Source organism: Poecilia reticulata, linkage group LG23, assembly GCF_000633615.1.
Source record: "Poecilia reticulata strain Guanapo linkage group LG23, Guppy_female_1.0+MT, whole genome shotgun sequence".
Classification (NCBI taxonomy): Eukaryota; Metazoa; Chordata; class Actinopteri; order Cyprinodontiformes; family Poeciliidae; genus Poecilia; species Poecilia reticulata.
Window position 1 is genome coordinate 2000856 of NC_024353.1, and position 18103 is coordinate 2018958.

Here is an 18103-nt window from a genome sequence, read left to right on the forward strand (position 1 = left end):
CAATCTATAAATCAATTTAATTTTTGTTGTCATTTTAATATATACTTCCTTGTTTGCTTGCTTGCTTGTTTGGTTATTATTTTTATTGCTGTTACTTGATCTATTACCTGGTTAATTATTTTGTAGATCAATACCGCTTCCTGCTTTTTGTCAGTAATGTTTGTTGTATGCACACTAATTGGTGAGTTTAAAGAAAACCTCTCTGTTGAATGTGAGATGTTAATAGTTCATGTCTGTCGAGTCAAACGACCTAAGATTTTTATCAAATTCAAATTAGCATACAGAAATAAACTGCAACTATACAAATAAATTCACAGGTGGAGATCAGAAACATTTCTGCTCAGAGTAAAAAAACAAAAAACACATTTTACTGACTGTTATTCCTGAACTTTCATTAAATGTCAATGAAAAAACCTTTTGCTCTGCAGGTGAAATTATCTCCAACCAACAAGGTGAAAATCAAGCAGTCATTCAGTCTGAGTGATTACACTGTGTCACCTGGCTGGACTTTTAACACCTGCCTAACAGATGGGAAGAGGTCGAACACAGGCCGACTGCTGGCAGTTTAATTAACGCCCCCTTTGCACGTTTCTTTGATTGCTGTCTGTTGCAGCTCTGCATAAAATCTTGTCAACAAATCAATAACAACAATAAACAATAAACTTTTTCTGGAGAGGAAAGCCAGCTGTGTTGTCAGCAGATTGAAGTGCTTTTCACTAGAGAGAAAAATATGTTTTCTATTCTCCTTCCACAAAATTTGATTCAGAGTAAACATTTACTCTGCTCTTTGCAACATTTCTTCTATTATTCTTTATAGTGAACAAATTAATTTGGACTCTAATTTGCTACAAACCACAAATACTTTAAAATCTCTTATAATAACATTTCTAACTTAACATTTTAATACTTCATTGATCAAATAGATGTCAATAAGTATTAAAATACAAAATGCAGGAGCTAACGTCCACTGTCTTCCTTATTGCTTTTTCAATTCAGCCAATCAGCACCAAGGAAAATAAATGCTGCTCCCTGATTGGCTGCTTTGTAAATGCCAGCCAATGGCATGTCGAGTAGCTTTAAATCTAGATATTTAATCTTCCAAAGATGATTTTTGATGGATAAATAATTTGTTACTTTATGAGTGGCTTCACTGTAATATTAAATGTATTCATTATTTTAGTGATTCTAATCTTTAAATTTTATTTAAAATGTTTATCCTTGCATGAATCTTAAAATACAGACATTTTCTGATTCTTCTTTTTAGAAAAGTGAAGAATTCATCTTTCAGATTTATGAGTAAAAGTTTGTATATTAGTATAATGTTAAAATGTCAAATTATCCCTCATTTTCCAGTTTGCATTTCGATTAGAGAATTTTTTTTTGCCTTCCCAGCTCACCTTCTGTGTTGACCATCTGTCCTCTTATCTGCGCTGTCGTCGGCATCGTCCTCATCTCTGAAGTTTGCCAAGGTCACGCTGCGTCCTTGAACCTCCACCAGCCAGAAAATGATAAATGTTAGAACCACTCTGGGTTTGGGCTTTAATAAAAACCAAAACAGCTCCTCTCATCTTTTTGATGAAGAGATATTCAGAGGACATTTTGCTCCATAATTTCCTTTTGATCGATGGCACAAGATAAACAGAAAAAGGAGGGTATTGCATTAGTTTCCTTGGTGATGAAGGCTGCCCAGTTGTTGTGTGCTGAGCCCGTATTTAGAGCGTAGTTGTATCTTTAGTTAGCGTCTAATAGCTCCACATGGTGATGGGTGTAATTAAAGCTTTGCCGTTTCCTGACTGGTTATTTGTGTTTGGTATTTAAAGCTGTTTAAACACAGAGGGCTAATCGTCCTTCTCAACGTCAAACAAAAGAGTGGATTCTGCAGAAGACGAGAAATTAATTTAAGTTCTGAGCTTGAAGATTTGCACACTGTGTTGGACACAAAAGGTCAAGAGTCAATTCATAACCTGCAAACTAGAGGAAACTGCTTTTATCATGAGAACAATAACATTTAAAGGGGGAGAGGACAGATCATTACACAACGCCTCACAAACACTGCAGCCTCATGGCTATTTTTATGGCTCGGTTTGTCGCTGCATGACATAAACCCACAAATCAAATTTAAATTCATGACTTAAAATACAAAAAGCTCCAAGAGATATGCAAATTTCATGTGGTTATGATAAAAGGCTTCATGTCGGGGAACCAAAACAAGAGCAGACATATAAACTACAGATCAGATTTGGATTTTCTGTTGACACATTTCTCCGTCTGGTGCAAAATCAAAACCTTTCTCACATTTTCTTTACTCCTCTTTTGTCTAAGTTTTCATGAAAACTGTTTCAGAAAACGTAAACAATAACAACTGAGCAGAATATTGCAAGATGATAGCATGGAAAATATGCAAAAATCAAAGAAAAGCAATAAATAAATACCACGAAGAAAACACAAAAGAAAGAAAGGAATATACATCTGCAAATTTTGCACAGTAGTATGAAAAATTCTCTGCTTTAGCATTTAGCAAACACAGATGAGTTTGATAATGGCTAAAAAATACAAAACATTGCTTAAAATTTAATTTGTTTCAGGAAAAAGTTATCTGAACCAATCTGGAAATGGTTGAATGCCGTAATAAATGAACAAATAATTGTGATAAACCACAACATTATGCCCTCAACACCATCCTGGCAACATGACGTAAGCACTACAGACCATTTTTACCTCACTTAAGGTCAGTTTTCAATATTTGGCAATAATAAATGAGCTACAAGGTCAAAACAAACCGTTTACTAAAAAGTTTCTTGAAGATCCAGAGACATTTGCAGGTGTTGTCGGGATGGAGAATGTCCATCTGTTTCCTGAGAAGGTTCACCTCTGAATGAGGGGTTTGGAGTGGCCTAGTCAAAGTCCTATTTAAGATGCTGCTTCATACCCTTTAACAGGTCATTTAATAATGAAAAACCATTCAACTTGACTAAATAAAAAGGAGACTGGGTCTAAATTAGTGATGTAAAACACTTAAACTTTTGGATTTGGGGTTCAATGCTAAGCTAATGGGTCACAATGAATGTAATAAATAAAATCATTTGCACTACTAATGTTGAAACTAATGGCAACAAGTTTTAAAACCAGGTAGTTACATAACCACCCACACGTCTCATGTCAATTTATTTTGTTTATAATTTGAAATAAAATGACATGATTAATAGAATGCCATTGCTTTGCATATAAGGCTTAATTTATTTTTAATGTAGCCTGAAAATGCATCTTCTGGACCACCAGTTATCACTATTACTGGCATAGAGGAGATAAACTGTTATGAAGCACGATTTAGAAATTAGAAAGAGGAAACCCAGAGGGCATGTACGGATAAAAGTGGTTATGAATAGCCGTTTCCCCGTTGGGTGAAACCAAAGGAATCCTCTTTCATTCTTCAGCTGATTCGTCTTGACAGAGACACCCCGCTCCCTTCAAACATGATTTCAATTCATCCTGAAAGCAAGAATGGACGCACTCGAACTACAACCGTTTGTGTTCCTTTAACTTATGAGGATGGATCTCATGATGCGAGATGGACGTAAATCAGAAGATGACATACAAAAACCAAAAGGACACAGCTTCTTTTTCAGACCAAATGTCTCTTTTAGGTTAGTTAGAAACATCTAAAATATTTCTATTTGCTAAATGGCACAATAATGAGAGAATATTGGCTGATTTCAGTTTCACATTAAGTTTCAGTATATTTATAAACGGCATTGTGAGCTTTCTGGAGAAACAAAGGCTCCTCTCTGGATCCAACAGGTGTGTGCAGCAGCCCTATCATCAGCGCCAGCGGTGACGGGAAGAACACGCTGTAATAAGAGGTTAGCGGGAGAAGCGTCACTGAGATCAGGCCTCTCTCCAGCTGCTCTGCTGATTTACATGGCAAGCAGAGGTGGAGGAGTCGTCATGAATCAGCCGAGGGAGAGCGAGAGCCCAGCGGAGGACGTGTGCGTGAATGCAAATGCAGCCGTTTGGCCAGGGCTGCTCATTCCGACACAGGCATGGCTCATCCGGCGCTGCGGTGATTCATAGCTGGAGACAAATCCAGAGTCCAAATGCAACAGGTGGGAACATTCGCCAGAGCAGAGAGGAAGCAGGAATAAAAACAGATGCATATGAGCGAATTAGTGCAAACAAACGTCCTGACATGTTGTCCTCAAGCAAGCAGTTTGGCATTCCTAATCAAATAACCACACACACAACGTGGACCAGACACACTGGTCAACTCAAGGAAGGAGAAGCATGGATAAAAGTAAATATGCTGCAGCATTCAACTCATCTGGTAGAGAGACAACTTAAATTATGTATTAAAAAAGGTTTTTAAAGATGCGCATCCTTAACATTTTTGTTAAATCCGTCTCTATTCTTCGCCATCGCTAATTCCAGTTCCCCCTTCACATTCACTCTGGATAACTGATATTATGTTGTGTATGGACTTAGAAAGGATAACATTTACTGTTCGAAGTTCTAAAAATAGATTTTAGAAAGTTTGACACCCCTTCTTAATTGTTTATAAGTATCCCGTCATTTTTTTATTCATTTAAATTCACCAGTTTCTCTGATTTTACATTTTATAGGTTTATGCTTGGGTAAAATGAACATTGTTCTTTCATTTTATGAACTACTGACACCAGGTCTCCAAAATTCCCAGCAAAATGTATCATTTATTTGGAGAAAATGAAAAGATGCAATGAAAATGTCAAAGAAGTGAACTTTATTTCAAGCTAATCAGATTTATCGTAAATGACATCAGATGTGAACTCAATAAATTATTTTTAAAAAAGGCATTTCAGTAACTTTTTTTATTTTTTAGAGATGCACTCACTTATTCAACCACTTTTTAGTTGAATTGTACAGGAAATGCTCCATCGAAAGGGTTTTATTTTTATTCGTTGTGCGTACTCGTTTCAGATCTAATCAAACCGGAGGAGGTTTTTCAGGTACTATTGAGTCCTGTTCCTGTCATAAAAAAGAAAATCTTTATTTCCACGCCGAATGCTCCTGTTGGGCGTTTGTACTGTATCAGCGCTGGCTTTCAGTGAATGAAAAGCTCCCACATGCCACAGAGTGAGTCACAGTTTAACCTGTTTAATGCTAAGTTTAATCTTTGCACTACGGTGGTGGGAACTGCCTATATTTGTCATGCATCCCCACAATATGTGACGACAAACAAACACGCAGGCCTGATGTGACTCAGACACGCCAATAAATATTAATACTCCTCTTTTTCTAATAATGGGTTTCAGACAACATGAGCCCAGAAAATCAACTTTTCACTCTGGTTTATTTGGACACAAATGATCTTTATATCATGAAGCTAAATGTTCACAATAAGCAATAAATCAATTAATCTCAATTTCCGTTAGAACAATTTATCATTTTTCATTCTCTTTGCACCACAAATTGTATGAATAAAAACAAATATGTCACTTAAACATGAACAATTAAAAGGACATTTCAGGAATGAAGGTTGTTTTCACACATTTGTACATATCAAGCCCTTCCTGGGGTTTACAATGCAGCACTGATAAAATACATGACAACATTAAATCTTTATACAGCCAGAGGGATGGTGGCTTGAACATTTGCCTAGATGGCATATAGAGATTAATGCCCTGCCGGATTGGCTTAATCTCCTTTATACCCCTCAGTGTTACCAACTCCCACCTCAATTTGAAGCAGACTGCAGATAAACCCGACCGGCTCCATCTCTGGGGAGAGATAATTTATCCTCAGGCCAAAGGTAGCAAGAGACACTCGGCTCAGGAATCCCAAGATGGTTTCCCTCAAATGACGTTTTGTGTGTTTAGAATAAGACGGCACAGAAATCTGCTCCAAAAACAAACAACTATATAGAAAAACTGCCAAATAACCAAAATCTCATCAGCATCACTGTTTCATTATTTAAAAAAGCATTGAGAAAATGTAACCCCTTTATGCAGGAATTATGATCCTTTATGTCAAGATTTTTTTCCCCCAAAGTTTCCAAAGGTGGGAAAAAAATTGCCCAAAAAAAATACAAATAAAATATTTTAGGATTTTTTTCTAGGTGATCAGCTGTAATTTTCTCCAAATACAAAGTTGTTATTTGGAAAATAAATTAGTAGTATTAGTCCTTACTACTAGTATTAGAGGTTACTTGAGATCACAATATTTTTTATCTGCAAAACTAGGAGGGACTGGATATTCCTGAGTAGCTCTTTCGTCTGTCGGCCATATTGGATTCAACAAAAATTTTCTTGCACTTGCAGTGAATGGCCAGTAGTTAGCAGTGTGCTGGTTGACGCACTAATGTCAGTGGTCTGTGTGCATTTAAAGCATAAAAACACAACAAACCCAAGAAAATGGCTTTTAGATATTTAGATAGCTGTCCACTATTTTTACTCCCAATAAACAAAATAATTTGGAAAAGTGTAATACAGACGGCATAAAAAGGACAGGTGTAAAACCAGCATAATTACAGGATTTGAATCTTTTGCCTGCTGCCTCCTGGATGCAGATGTGTTGTATGTGGGAGATGCATTGATAAAATATCTAACGCCTTCAGCTCTGGATGGGGTGATGAGATTAAACTTGAATGGAGATTTAAAGCAGTTGGACAGTTTCCCTGGAAAACTATGAATTCCTTCTTTGTAAGTCTAAATTTATTTCGAACTGTTTTGAACTTGATTATAATAGGATTTAATTGTTGACTGCTTTGGAGATGTATGCACTTGTTTAGTTTATCTGTTCAGCAGCTTTTGATGACTTGGATCTCTATGAATAAACCAGATACAAAGAATTTCTACATCTTGCTGCACCTGCCTGCATCTTCCACCATGCTGCAACAAGTTGAACTGCTTTAGAAAAGTCTTCGTATTTTCCTATTGCAATTAAAGCCTTAATGCACTTTGCAAAAGTGTCACATTTTTTAAAAGTTGCAACCACAAACTGCAACATCAGGGTTAGATTATGTAACGTCAAACCTCCCAAGACATGGATGCCCACTTAAACTCAGCATTGGCATGTCAGCAGGTAGTAATTAGTTTACTGCAAATGTCCATCATCAGTCAGTTCTGCATGATTTGACGCCTTAAATCATATAGAAAATAGAAGTTCGCTTTTAGAAATTGTCACAAATATTGGCATATACTGAAGACTTCAGTCAAATCCAGATTTTATTGCAGAAATGTTTTTCTCTGCGATATTTCAGCACCATGAGTAATCAGTTCCTGTTATCCACTTTTCTACCCTTAAAAACGGGGAAAAAGAACATTAAATTCAATTAAGGCAGAAACTCATCTTCATAAATTAAAAAAAAAAAGATTTAATGAAATAGCTACTTGCCTAAACTTGCTCATATTTCAAATAAAAATGTTTTTTTTGTTGTTTACTAAAACCATGGCCAAATCGACTGGGAGAAAAATAAAAACATCTTCAGTCCTAGAAATAAAAAGCATAGAGATCCATCCAGTTGATAGAGGAATTGTCCAAAGAGAAATAATTAAAGATTATTCTCTCTGTGCTCAAAAAAAAAACAACCTACATATACTTTGGGCGTTTTACACATCTTAATGATGTAAACAGGATATATTTTCCAGAACCGTGTGGAATAAATCAAATTATCTCAACACCTCATAAGTAATCAGAGTGCAGCTCTTCCTCCTAATTAAAACAGAAATCCAGTCTGAACCGAACCAGACAACAAGAGTCTTGTCAGAGTTGAAAGTCTGGCTCAAGAAGTGTCAATCATGCAGCACGCGCATTATCTGCCAGTCTGTGCTGAGTGCTTAATTAACAAACAACAGCCTTCCTCGTCCATCCCCTGATGACCCAACACACACACACACACACACACAAAACACTTTACATGTTTTATATAAACCCCATCCTTCACATCCAGAAACAAATAGGGACGTTCAGGGAACATCTTGTTCTTCGGTGAGACATGAGGGGGCTGCTCATGTTCTGCTCTTCATCTCTGCTCAGGTTTAACCGAGCATGAGGGAGACCTGGATGCAAGCGCAGCCTCTCCCCTTTTCCATGGCAACCGGTGGGCATACCGTCACATCTGGCAGAGTTTAATGGCTCGTTACGGCCATGAGGGCACAGCAACAGTTAGAAGAGCAGAAACTGCAGGGGGGAGAGATGTCCACTCATTTATCTGAGCTGGGCTTCTCTGCAGCTACTGCTGGTGAAAAGGGGGCATTTCCTAAAAAAAAAAAAATCTGCAAGTTCTTGCAAGGGCTGTGTTATTTACAAATGTTGCTCTTCTGAAAAAAAACCCCCATAAAACTGGCTTCATGTGCCATATTTTAAGTTTATTCCTACATAAATGCCATTTACTTTGTACGTATTGGATTGAATAGCTTACAATTGAAATGCTCGCAAAGCGGGTTTGTAGTGCCACCTAGTGGACAAAACATTTACTGTAGCGTAGAGACGACGTCCAGATTATTATTCTGGAGTCCTAAATGCTCCGATATCCAGTTTATAAAATGTTACCTCTACCTTTAGAAACACTGGTATATTTTCTTAGGTTGGCCACTTCATTAGGTACACCTTTCTAGTTCATTATTGGACGCCATTTTGCCTTAAAAGTGACCAAAGTTCATGATGGCAACGATCTAACAAGGATCAGAACCATTCCTCAGAGTTTGGTCCATGTTGCTGCAGTTTAAATGTATTTTTAAACTAAAATTTATGTTGAGTTTAAAACACATCTTATAAAAATATTTGATCGAGAAAAAAATAAATACTTGTAATAAATATTTTGTTTTTCTTCAATAAGTTGTGAAAGTAAAATAAAATGAAAAGCTGTTGAATCCTTTTATATCCATTAATATCGTTTAAACTGATGTCTCCTGCCGTTATAAATATAGAAACTGCTATTTTTACTTTTAGGTACATAACTCTCAACTTCAAAAATATAACTTCTGTTGAGGAAAACCATTTACTTGCTTTGTTTAGTACTGAAGTGATCCAAAGGTTGTTTTTTTTAATGCGATGTTAAATCTAAATGTTTTATCCCATTAACATTATGTTTGAAACTGTTGTCATAATTTGACAACTAGGATAAATAAAATCAAGTGTGGGCTTTCAGGACGTTTCTATTGCTCTAATTAAATCTGCAAAAACACAACTTTCCCATATTAAAATTTTGATTATACAACTTGGAACAATGTGCAGAAACATTGATGATAAAGTTGATGTTTCTTCTTGTTTCACAGAGGAATAATGAGGAAACACTGAATGCTGCTCCTCAGTCTGTGAACCAAAATTAGCTTGTAAAAAAAAAGAAAGCCAGCCACGTCGCAGCTGTTTGACTTTTGGACTTTTAACTTGACCCGTCCCAAATTTATCGAAATGTGTCAAGAGGTTTCCAAGACCAAGAACCAGGCAGTCAGTCATGAATTACAAAATGGACAGAATAGCTTTAATGAGAAGTATGCAAGTCTTAGCGCGTCAACAATAAACAGAAATAATCTTTAGGAAGGTTTGTGGAAAAATTTAAAGCTTCACCAAAACATTTTATAGTCAGATTGTTTTTTTTAAATCCTCAATTTATACTAAACTTGGTTAATTAATTCATATAATGCCTTTCAGTCCCCTGAGCGTTCAGAAGGAAGGAATATGCACCAAAAAGTCCAAACGGACCTCAGTTTCTCAGCTGTTGTAGACCCTGAGCTTTACTTCCAGGAGCCAGCTTTCCCTTTGGCCCCGCGGGAGCTCTTGGACGTTTTGGAGCCTCTCTGGTGGTCGCTGACTCGGTTCCGGAGAACGTGGATTTCATATTTTTGCATCTTCAGCTTCTCAGCCAGCTCAAACTTCTCGGCGTGCAGCTGGTGGAGCCACTGCCACAGGTCCTGCGCCTTCTCCACCAGCTTCTCCTGGCTCAGGTGGTCAATGTTGAGCGGCTTCCTGCGCTCCAGCAGGGCTTTCTTCTTCTCCTCGCGGGCTGTTAGCTTCTTGCCCTTCTTCTGGTCTACTTTCTGCAGATAACCTCCGAAGGACTTGTTGGAGAATATCTTCTTCTTCTTGGCTTCCTCCTCGGCCCGCAGCTTGGCGGCCTCCTCTTCGCGCCTTGACCTCTCCTCAACCACCCGAGCTTGGCGCTCTCGCTCCTGTTCTGCTCGGACTCGCTGCTGCTCGGCCCGGTCGGCGCGGCGCTGTTCGATGCGGCTGCGCAGGGCAATCAGCTCTTCCTCCTCCTTCTGGCGGCTGGAGAAATGCTGCTCGATGAGCGTCTGGAGGTCGTTGTAATCCTTCTCCACTCTCTTCCGGTGGAGATCATCAAAGTCGACCTTCTCTCCATCAGGGAGCTTTGGAGGAGCCATGTTTGGTATGTAGGTAGTCTTAAACCGAGGTTTGGACCCTTTGTCATGCTCGTTCTCATCCTCTTCCTTCTCTTCCTCCTCTTCATATTCCTCCACAATCTCCTCAGTGTCTGACATGTTGGATCCTCTGAGCAGAACAGACCAGCTGGAGTGGTGAGCACAGGAAGTAACTGGAGGTCTAAGTCTGCAGGTTGGAGGTTTTAAAGGTTTCCTTCATCACGTGACCCCACAGAAACAGTCTCCAGGGTTCGGGTCAGCAACAGGGTTGATTTGGAGACAGATGGAGGGTTCTATTTTCTCCTCCACCAAATCGTGTCATAAACACTCCCCTACTTTATCTTCTGAAGAGCCTCCTGCTGCCTACACTGACCCCAAGGGCCTCCTCGTTCCTTTGTAAGGACAAAATGAGGGACTATTTCAGAGACACAACAGATGCATGCATACTTGTGTTCTCAGATCTCCCACAAAGCAGCGCTGAGATTATTCCAGCACAAATAGCATGCATACTCTGAAAGACGTAGAAGAGCAGCTGGTGATGAGCAGAGGAAAAGTAGCAAATCAAACTTTTGCAGTGATTCTCTTAGAAAAATCTCTGATCCTCCACTTAAGGTTAAAAGCCAGTGTTAATCCAAACAGTGCTTAAAGCCTCCTTAACCAGAGTGTGTTGCAAGGGTTTAAGTAAGCCTCCACTTAGTAGGATTTTAATAATTGGTAAATTAAACCCTTTGCAATTTCCAATGTCAACATTTCCCTCTAATTACATTTTCACTATGGTTTAGTGAGAAAAATACATCTAAAATGTGATTTTTGATCAGGTTTTATCCCTAAGACATGCTGAACAAGTGCAGAGTTTTTCAACAATATCTGGACATATGAATATTTGACGTCATGCAAGAAAGAAAAAAATTCAAGACCTTCTGAAATTCTGGTGAGGAATAAATTAGGAGATTGCTTTGTTGAAAACTCAGTTTGTTGCAGTGGGATTGAAAAGAGTCGATTGTAGATTTCTATGAGTTTGGTAAAGGGTTAACAAAGGTAAACTGTCCAAAAGATTATCTGTGAAGGGGATTTAAAACAACTGTCAACCTGAAAGAAGCCCGCAAGATGATAAAACAAGTCCTCAAAACCCTCCAGGAGGTTCTTATTGATATGAAGGCACCAGTTTAACTTTGACGGAAGGTTTAAAGGAAGTAGACATTTGCTTTTTAAGAACTTAATGACCATGGACAACATAGACAAAGACTTCTGGAGTATTGTTCTTTGAAGGGATACATCTAAAAGTATATTATTTGTGCATTTATACAGGTAAAATGTTGACATTAACCAAATATAGCATTTCAGGAAATTAACGTCGTACCAGCTGTGAAGCATGGAAGTGAAGAAATCATGGTTTGGGAATACTTTCCAGCTCGCCGTCATACCATCCAGGGTGTAAACGCAAGACCATCTGTGAAAAAATAAGTGAAATTAATTAAAATAAAACTATCCTGCAACATGACAATGAGCGACAACATACCAATAAATCCACCAATGACTGACTGAGATTTAAGAAATCAAAAGTCTTGGGTTGAGTCAACGGTTGATCTTGATCTGACCTTTGATCTCTCTGCTGGACCTAAAAGCAGAGAAAAGAGACGGTTCAAATCAATCTGGGGAAGGATCATAACCCCATCTCCATCTCTCTTAAGCAGCAAAAGCCAGTGAGGTGGATTAGCAAACAGCTGGATGACTCCATCCATTGTATAAAGACGCATGTTTCTGCAAGAATAATTAGATATAGTTTTGGCTTCACTCTTAGGGATTTAATTAAAGGAGGCATTCAGCACACAGAGGATTAAAGCATAATTACTTTCATTCTGACATCTAAAAACATCAACAACTTAGTGTTCCCAAGTCTTGAGTCATCTCTGGAAAAGGACAGAACTGAGTGCCAGCAACAGGTGCTCCTCCGTGTCTGGGAAGCCTAATTAACTCGATCTGTGTGCCTCCTTGGGATAAAGCTCTTGATGTTATTCTACTGTAAATGTCAATGATAGACACGCTTTTATCTTCGGGGGATAACATTTCAACCCCAGTGCAAAACTTGGGAGACTCTGTCTGAGTGAAGACAGGCTAATTACGGCCTGAGAGGATAACAAAGCAAATTTTTAATGTCTTTCCAGTCTCGTCCCAGAGAGGACTGGTAAAACATGACGACAACAGGTGGTTAAACTATATCCAAGGCGCTGCTTGCCGCTGGCAAGGGACAACTGTGTCTATCACCAGAAACAGGCAGCAAATGATCAGAGCTATGTATATCCACAATTGTTCTGCTTTTACTCATGTGTAGCCAAAAATGTCACTTAAACTGTAAAACAGCAGAAACACCAAGTGCCTTTAAATCTAGACTAAAAACACATCTGTTTAGAGTTGTATTTGAAACGTATTCAATAACAAATTTAGTGATTGCGCTTGACTTAATGTAATGTTTTGATTGTTGATTCTATGTTGCATGGCTATGTGTTTTTGTTTGTTATGATGTAAAGCATTTTGAAATGCCTTGCTGCTGAAATGTGCAATGCAAATAAAAATTTATTTGATTAGATTTATTTAGCTTAAAATGCGTATGTTCAGAGTAATATTTGTCTAATTGTTGGAACTATGAAATTACCGCCATTGTGCGTGCTTGGTAAAACAGCGACCTCATGTGGTTCAGGGTGCAGACTAGCTTGTTGGATTTTTAGCTTAATTTAACACTATAAGTTTCATTTTGAAATAAATGTCCTCCGTTGTTGTTTAACGGTAGAAATATAAATTAAAGAACTTGAGGTTTAGATTAAATAAATATTAAATGAATCGTCTTTTTCTGATGAATATCAACTTATCACACAAAGTTCACATTGGCATTTTGTGATTTTTGCTCGCAACGTCCTGTTTTATGTCAGCTGACAGACAAGAACTACGATTTAAAATTTGAAAATACGATAATTAGTTTCGAACAAAAATAGAGGAGCTTGGCATGATTATCGTTGACTTCCGAGGGCCTTTCAAATGACGTAGGCTAACTGTTAACAGTTAGGAGTTTGTTTGTTTGTTTGTTTGTGGTCAGCTAACAAACCTAGCTAGTTCTAGCTAGCTTGCGCTAGCCGAAACCTAGCGAACTAATTAAATAAAAATAAGTATTGGGTGTTTATTTATTTATTTATTTATTTAAGGTGTGTTATTCTACCTTCCTGTAAGCCAGGTGTCTCCATTTGGTTGACAGGAAGTTGCCAAAGGAGACAGGAAGTGTTGCTTCAATGAAACGCATGAAATCAAAACTGAAGACAAGAGTACAAATATTATCCTTGGAGGTCTAAAAGGCATAAATTCAAGCTTTGTTATATAATGTCATGCCTTTTCCAAATTATTCTATGACTACAAACCTCAGCTGACTTTTCTAATTCAGCTTTTTTTTTTTTTGCAGTTATTTCATTGGTGCCTCTTTTTTATATCATAAATAATATCATACTTGTGCACTTTCAAGCCCGCTCACACAGTTTAACAAATTTACATGCACATATCAAACCTTCCATTCTATGTAATCACATTTCTAAATGGTGCAACTACAAATACTCACAGTAACAAGCCATCCAGTCCATACAGAAAAATCAAATAATTAATTATCCATAAATGATGTGTAATATAATGATATGGGGAAAAAAGTATTGGACACATGAAGAAGAAACTACGCAGAAAGACAGGCACCAGGTGAAATCTATTAGTAATTAGATAGCAGTCCTGCTAGTTCTAATTAATACCAGCTGGTACAGTTCTTGATGAAAGCCTGGAAAATTTCCTGTTCAGTAAAGAAACATGAACGAGGGGATTATGTATGGAAAATGACATTTTCAACCATGGTGTTGTCTTGCTACATTTTCAAAATATTTTCTGTAACAATAGAAAACATAGTTTTTTGTTTTAATGCTATAATCAATAAAGTATCCAGGGTAACTTTGCTAATTGAAAACTATTCAACGTGTCCCGTGTTACTTTTAGGTCGTTTTCTTTATTAGTTATGAAATCTAGTATTTTTCTTCCCACGCATCCCTATAATTTATTTTAATATATTTCTTCTCTACTTCAGCAGCTCTCCTGTTTACCCGCCGAATCGTTTATGTAAACCCTGCAAAAAGATTCGCCTCTTTTGGCTTTAAAACAACTCTTCACTTACTCCTCCTCCTTGTAGCTTATGTGATTATTCCTAGCATACATATTGATAAAAGTAATCTCTGAAATTAATTATTTTGCTGTATGCAGCCTCATCTGAAACGGGAACCCGCTCCCATAGGTCACCTAAAAGAATCGGCTAATTAAATCGGCTCGACCGCGAACGACACAACGTGTGTGTGCTTCCGGGTGTTACGTACCTTTCACGTGCCTCACTAGCTCCGCCCCCAAGGTTGTGTAGCGTTATGAAAGCAGATCGGTGGGAATGACAACGGAGTCACAGCAAAGAACCCCCCTTAAAACCGGTAAAATAATCCACATTATTGTTCATTTTATGTCAAATGAACTGTAGCGATTAATGTTTTTGGCTGCTGTCGTTACAATCACTCCCTTCCGTGTTGTGCTGCTGCAGCTGTGGCCTGGCGCAGTCATTGGTTTGTAATACATACATAACAGGCACATGCAGCATCACATGTGAAAGACTGCAGTCATAACTGTAATCAGTGGAGATCATTTTCTTTTATATAAAACCATAATAAGTGTTGTTTCCCTAAATTATACACAATCCTTGATTTGTTCCCACATTTGGATGTTTTTATGATTCACTCCATTTTTTAAACTAATGAAAATCTGAAAAGTGTGACTTGCTTTTGTATTCAGCTCCCTGAGTCAACAATTAAGACAGGGGTGTCCAAAATGTGGCATTTAGCCTTTGAAATGATTTTGATCCCCAACAAAATAGAAAACATCTGAAATTTAAATAAACAACAAAATAGAACCACAAAAATGTTTATATATTTTTTTGTTTTTCTTTTTTTTAAAAAAAAAACAAGTCTGAAATATTTTTTTAAATGTTTTAGGTCTTTAAATATTTATAGATTTCATAAAAGTTGTGTTTATTGTTGAGCAGGTAAATGTTTAAAAAAAAAAAGAAAAATTACAATTTAGTACTTTTTGCATTTTAAATTCAACACATTTTGACGCCCATGAGTCGTTTTAATTTGCTAGTTTTGGCTCTCAGGGCAAAAAGTTTGGATAGCACTGGATTAAGAGAATCATCTTCCCATCAGTTCTTGCTGTTATCTGGTAGAAATAAGGAATACATACAATGTCCGTGCTGAAAAAATACCGCCACAGCATGATGCTCCCACCACCTTGTTTCTCCATGGAGATGGTGGTTTTTGCATGTAGACTTAAATATTCAGTGATTATGAGACTTGTGGAAGTAGTTGCAGTTATTCAGAGACTAGCTGAATGCTAGCTGTCACAACTCTTTACAGATTGGGGGAATGAACGCTGTTCTTCTTCTTCAGAGATCCGCTGTGATGCTCCGCATCACCACTGCGTCTCTGTGCGCCTCCTGCCAGAAGATGAGGCTGCTGCTGCCTCCCTCTGCCTCCCTCACCTCCCACAGCAAACGGGAGGAGAATCAACGCACGGTTGACTCTCTGTACGAACTATCGGTGGACATCAGAAAGGTCCGCAAGGTGAAGGGTTGGGTTTTGTCTGAGAAGACCGCCTATGTGGCTGAGACAGCCGGTCTGCTGAGGGACATGGGCGCTGACACGGCGGTGATCGCCCACATCCTTGAGACCCACCCCGAGGCCATCCTGTGCCGCCCGGAGGACGTGGAGGCCCAGCGGGACCTCTGGGGGTCCGTATGTTCTGGCCAACGCACCCTTCTGAGCATCATCGAAAAGTTCCCAGCTTCCTTTTTCACCGTAAGCCACCACAGCAACCAGCAGGCCAACATCCTCTACCTCCAGAGCCTTCGCCTCAACAAGAAGATCATCAGCAAGCTGATGGCCAGCGCGCCGCAGAGCTTCAGTCGACCCGTGGAGAGCAACCAGGAGGTGATCCACACCCTCAGAGAGACCTACTTGGACCTGGGCGGGGATGAGGGTAACCTCCGGGTTTGGCTGCAGAAGCTCCTCAGCCAGAACCCGTACATCCTCCTGCGTCCAGCGGAGACCTGGAGGGACAGTCTGGGCTTCCTGAGGGAGCGGGGCTTCACCACGGAGGAGCTGCTCAGCCTGGTGTCCAGCCTCAGAGCCTCCATCTCCGAGCTGCAGCCTGAAGCCATGCACCAGGCGCTGGCCTACGTCCAGGACGCTCTCAGCTGCTCCGAGGACGAACTGAAGCAGGTCGTGATCCGCTGCCCGGCTGTTTTGTACTACTCGCTGGCCACCTTGGCGGGACGCTTTCAGGGACTGATGGACGCCGGGGCGAGCGTCGAGCAGGTGAAGGAATCCCCAAACGCCCTGGAGCTCACCACGCAGATAGTGCTGTATCGGATCCAGAAGCTAGCGTCCTACGGGTACGACGTGCGCTCCGGCAGCTTGGACGTAATCGTAGGAACCAAGAAGGACTTTGAGATGAGCTACGCCAAGCTGAACCTCCGGCAGCAGAGGCCGCTCTTTAACCCTGTGGCTCCACTCAGGTGTTGACTAGTACAGCACACTACTTAAAAAATCTTTCAAATGTGGAGACAACCATACATTGATCAACCCTCAGTGTATGGTTCTCATATTTCTCATTAGCCTCTTGAATTTCAGGACAACAGACATTTTTCAAAATGGCCACTGTTTTTGAGCCGACTTTCGACTTTGCTCATCTAATTCATACAACTTTAAAGTAATAACAGCAAAATCAGAAAATGAGGATTTTACTGCTTGAAAATCTCACACCAGTTATAAACTGGAAGGAGATGAAGATGTCTGACCGTCTGTGTGTTTAGCGATAAAGCTTTAGCTACTGCTAGTTTTCTGTGTTTGGCGGTTTAGCGTTAACAGAGCTAAGATTAGCAAATTAGTGGCTAGTGAAGCTAACTGTTTGGTTAGCTGTAACTTCTGCTGATTTTAGTGCAAAAATGTATTCTTTTTTATAACTATGGCAGCCATTTTGTAAAATGTCCACCAGAAAATGAAACACAAGACAAAACCATATGATTTCTGTGGTTCAAAATATGTAACCAAACATTAATTTTGGGTGGAAATATTAATTTTCCATGGTGGCCATCTTGAAAAATTTAAGTTATCAGCAAATATGATTTCTATGGGTCTAATTATGTGTCACTTGAGACCAAAAGTATTCATCTGGGATAAATATTGGCAGATGTAATGCAGATAAATTTCCTTGGCAGCCATCTTGAATTTTTCAGTGGCTAATTTCTGATTTATTTATTTATAAAATTTTCTAAAACACAAGCCCCTAGGAACAAGTTAGGATCTTGTACCCGCATTTGAAAGATTTTGATGAAATATTAAATTATCTGCAGCACCAATCTGTAAGTTATTCAAATCTCACAAACATCTGGAAATACCCGAGATAAGAGCTTCTTTTTGTTGCCTTAATACTGTTTATACGTTTGCCAGACAGCTGATTATGTTTGTGGGAATCTACTCGCTTTGCTGTGACCTTACTTTATTTATGCTGCCATATTGGAGACTTATGTGTCATTGCCTTCTAAAATGTTAAATATACTAAATATACAGTGCCTTGAAAAAGTATTGATGCTTTTGATTTATGATTTTATTACATTACATGTACACATTTTATTG

The 18103-nt window shown here is 38.8% G+C and overlaps 2 protein-coding genes across 6 annotated transcripts; one reads left to right on the plus strand and one right to left on the minus strand.

The window, feature by feature from the left end:
• Positions 1 to 1403: 1403 nt before the first annotated feature.
• Positions 1404 to 14825, minus strand: LOC103459141 (troponin T, cardiac muscle isoforms). Of its 4 annotated transcripts, none has more exons than XR_012468477.1 (4): positions 13954 to 14079; positions 11872 to 11970; positions 11713 to 11802; positions 1404 to 1489 (listed from the first exon to the last, which is right to left on the minus strand). XR_012468477.1 is itself a non-coding variant. In XM_074186848.1 (4 exons), the coding sequence occupies exon 4, from the start codon at positions 10470 to 10472 to the stop codon at positions 9708 to 9710; it is 765 nt and encodes a 254-aa protein (XP_074042949.1). In that variant the 5' UTR covers positions 10473 to 10744; positions 11713 to 11802; positions 11872 to 11970; positions 14744 to 14825; the 3' UTR covers positions 9433 to 9707. The 4 variants fall into 4 exon arrangements, 2 of the variants coding, with proteins under 2 accessions (XP_074042949.1, XP_074042948.1); XR_012468476.1 differs by lacking the exon at positions 1404 to 1489 and adding an exon at positions 2001 to 4071; XM_074186848.1 differs by lacking the exons at positions 1404 to 1489; positions 13954 to 14079 and adding exons at positions 9433 to 10744; positions 14744 to 14825.
• On the plus strand, positions 14762 to 18052 carry LOC103459140 (transcription termination factor 2, mitochondrial-like). 2 transcript variants are annotated; one of them, XM_008400467.2, is made up of 2 exons: positions 14762 to 14848; positions 15857 to 18052. In XM_008400467.2, the coding sequence occupies exon 2, from the start codon at positions 15869 to 15871 to the stop codon at positions 16988 to 16990; it is 1122 nt and encodes a 373-aa protein (XP_008398689.1). In that variant the 5' UTR covers positions 14762 to 14848; positions 15857 to 15868; the 3' UTR covers positions 16991 to 18052. The 2 variants fall into 2 exon arrangements, with proteins under 2 accessions (XP_008398689.1, XP_008398688.1); XM_008400466.2 differs by having other exon boundaries at positions 14776 to 14848; positions 15824 to 18052.
• Positions 18053 to 18103: the final 51 nt, after the last annotated feature.

Coding starts and splice junctions, on each gene's coding strand:
- LOC103459141 (XM_074186848.1), bottom strand. CDS start 10,472: ATGTCAGACACTGAGGAGATTGTGGAGGAATATGAAGAGGAGGAAGAG.
- LOC103459140 (XM_008400466.2), top strand. CDS start 15,833: ATGAACGCTGTTCTTCTTCTTCAGAGATCCGCTGTGATGCTCCGCATC.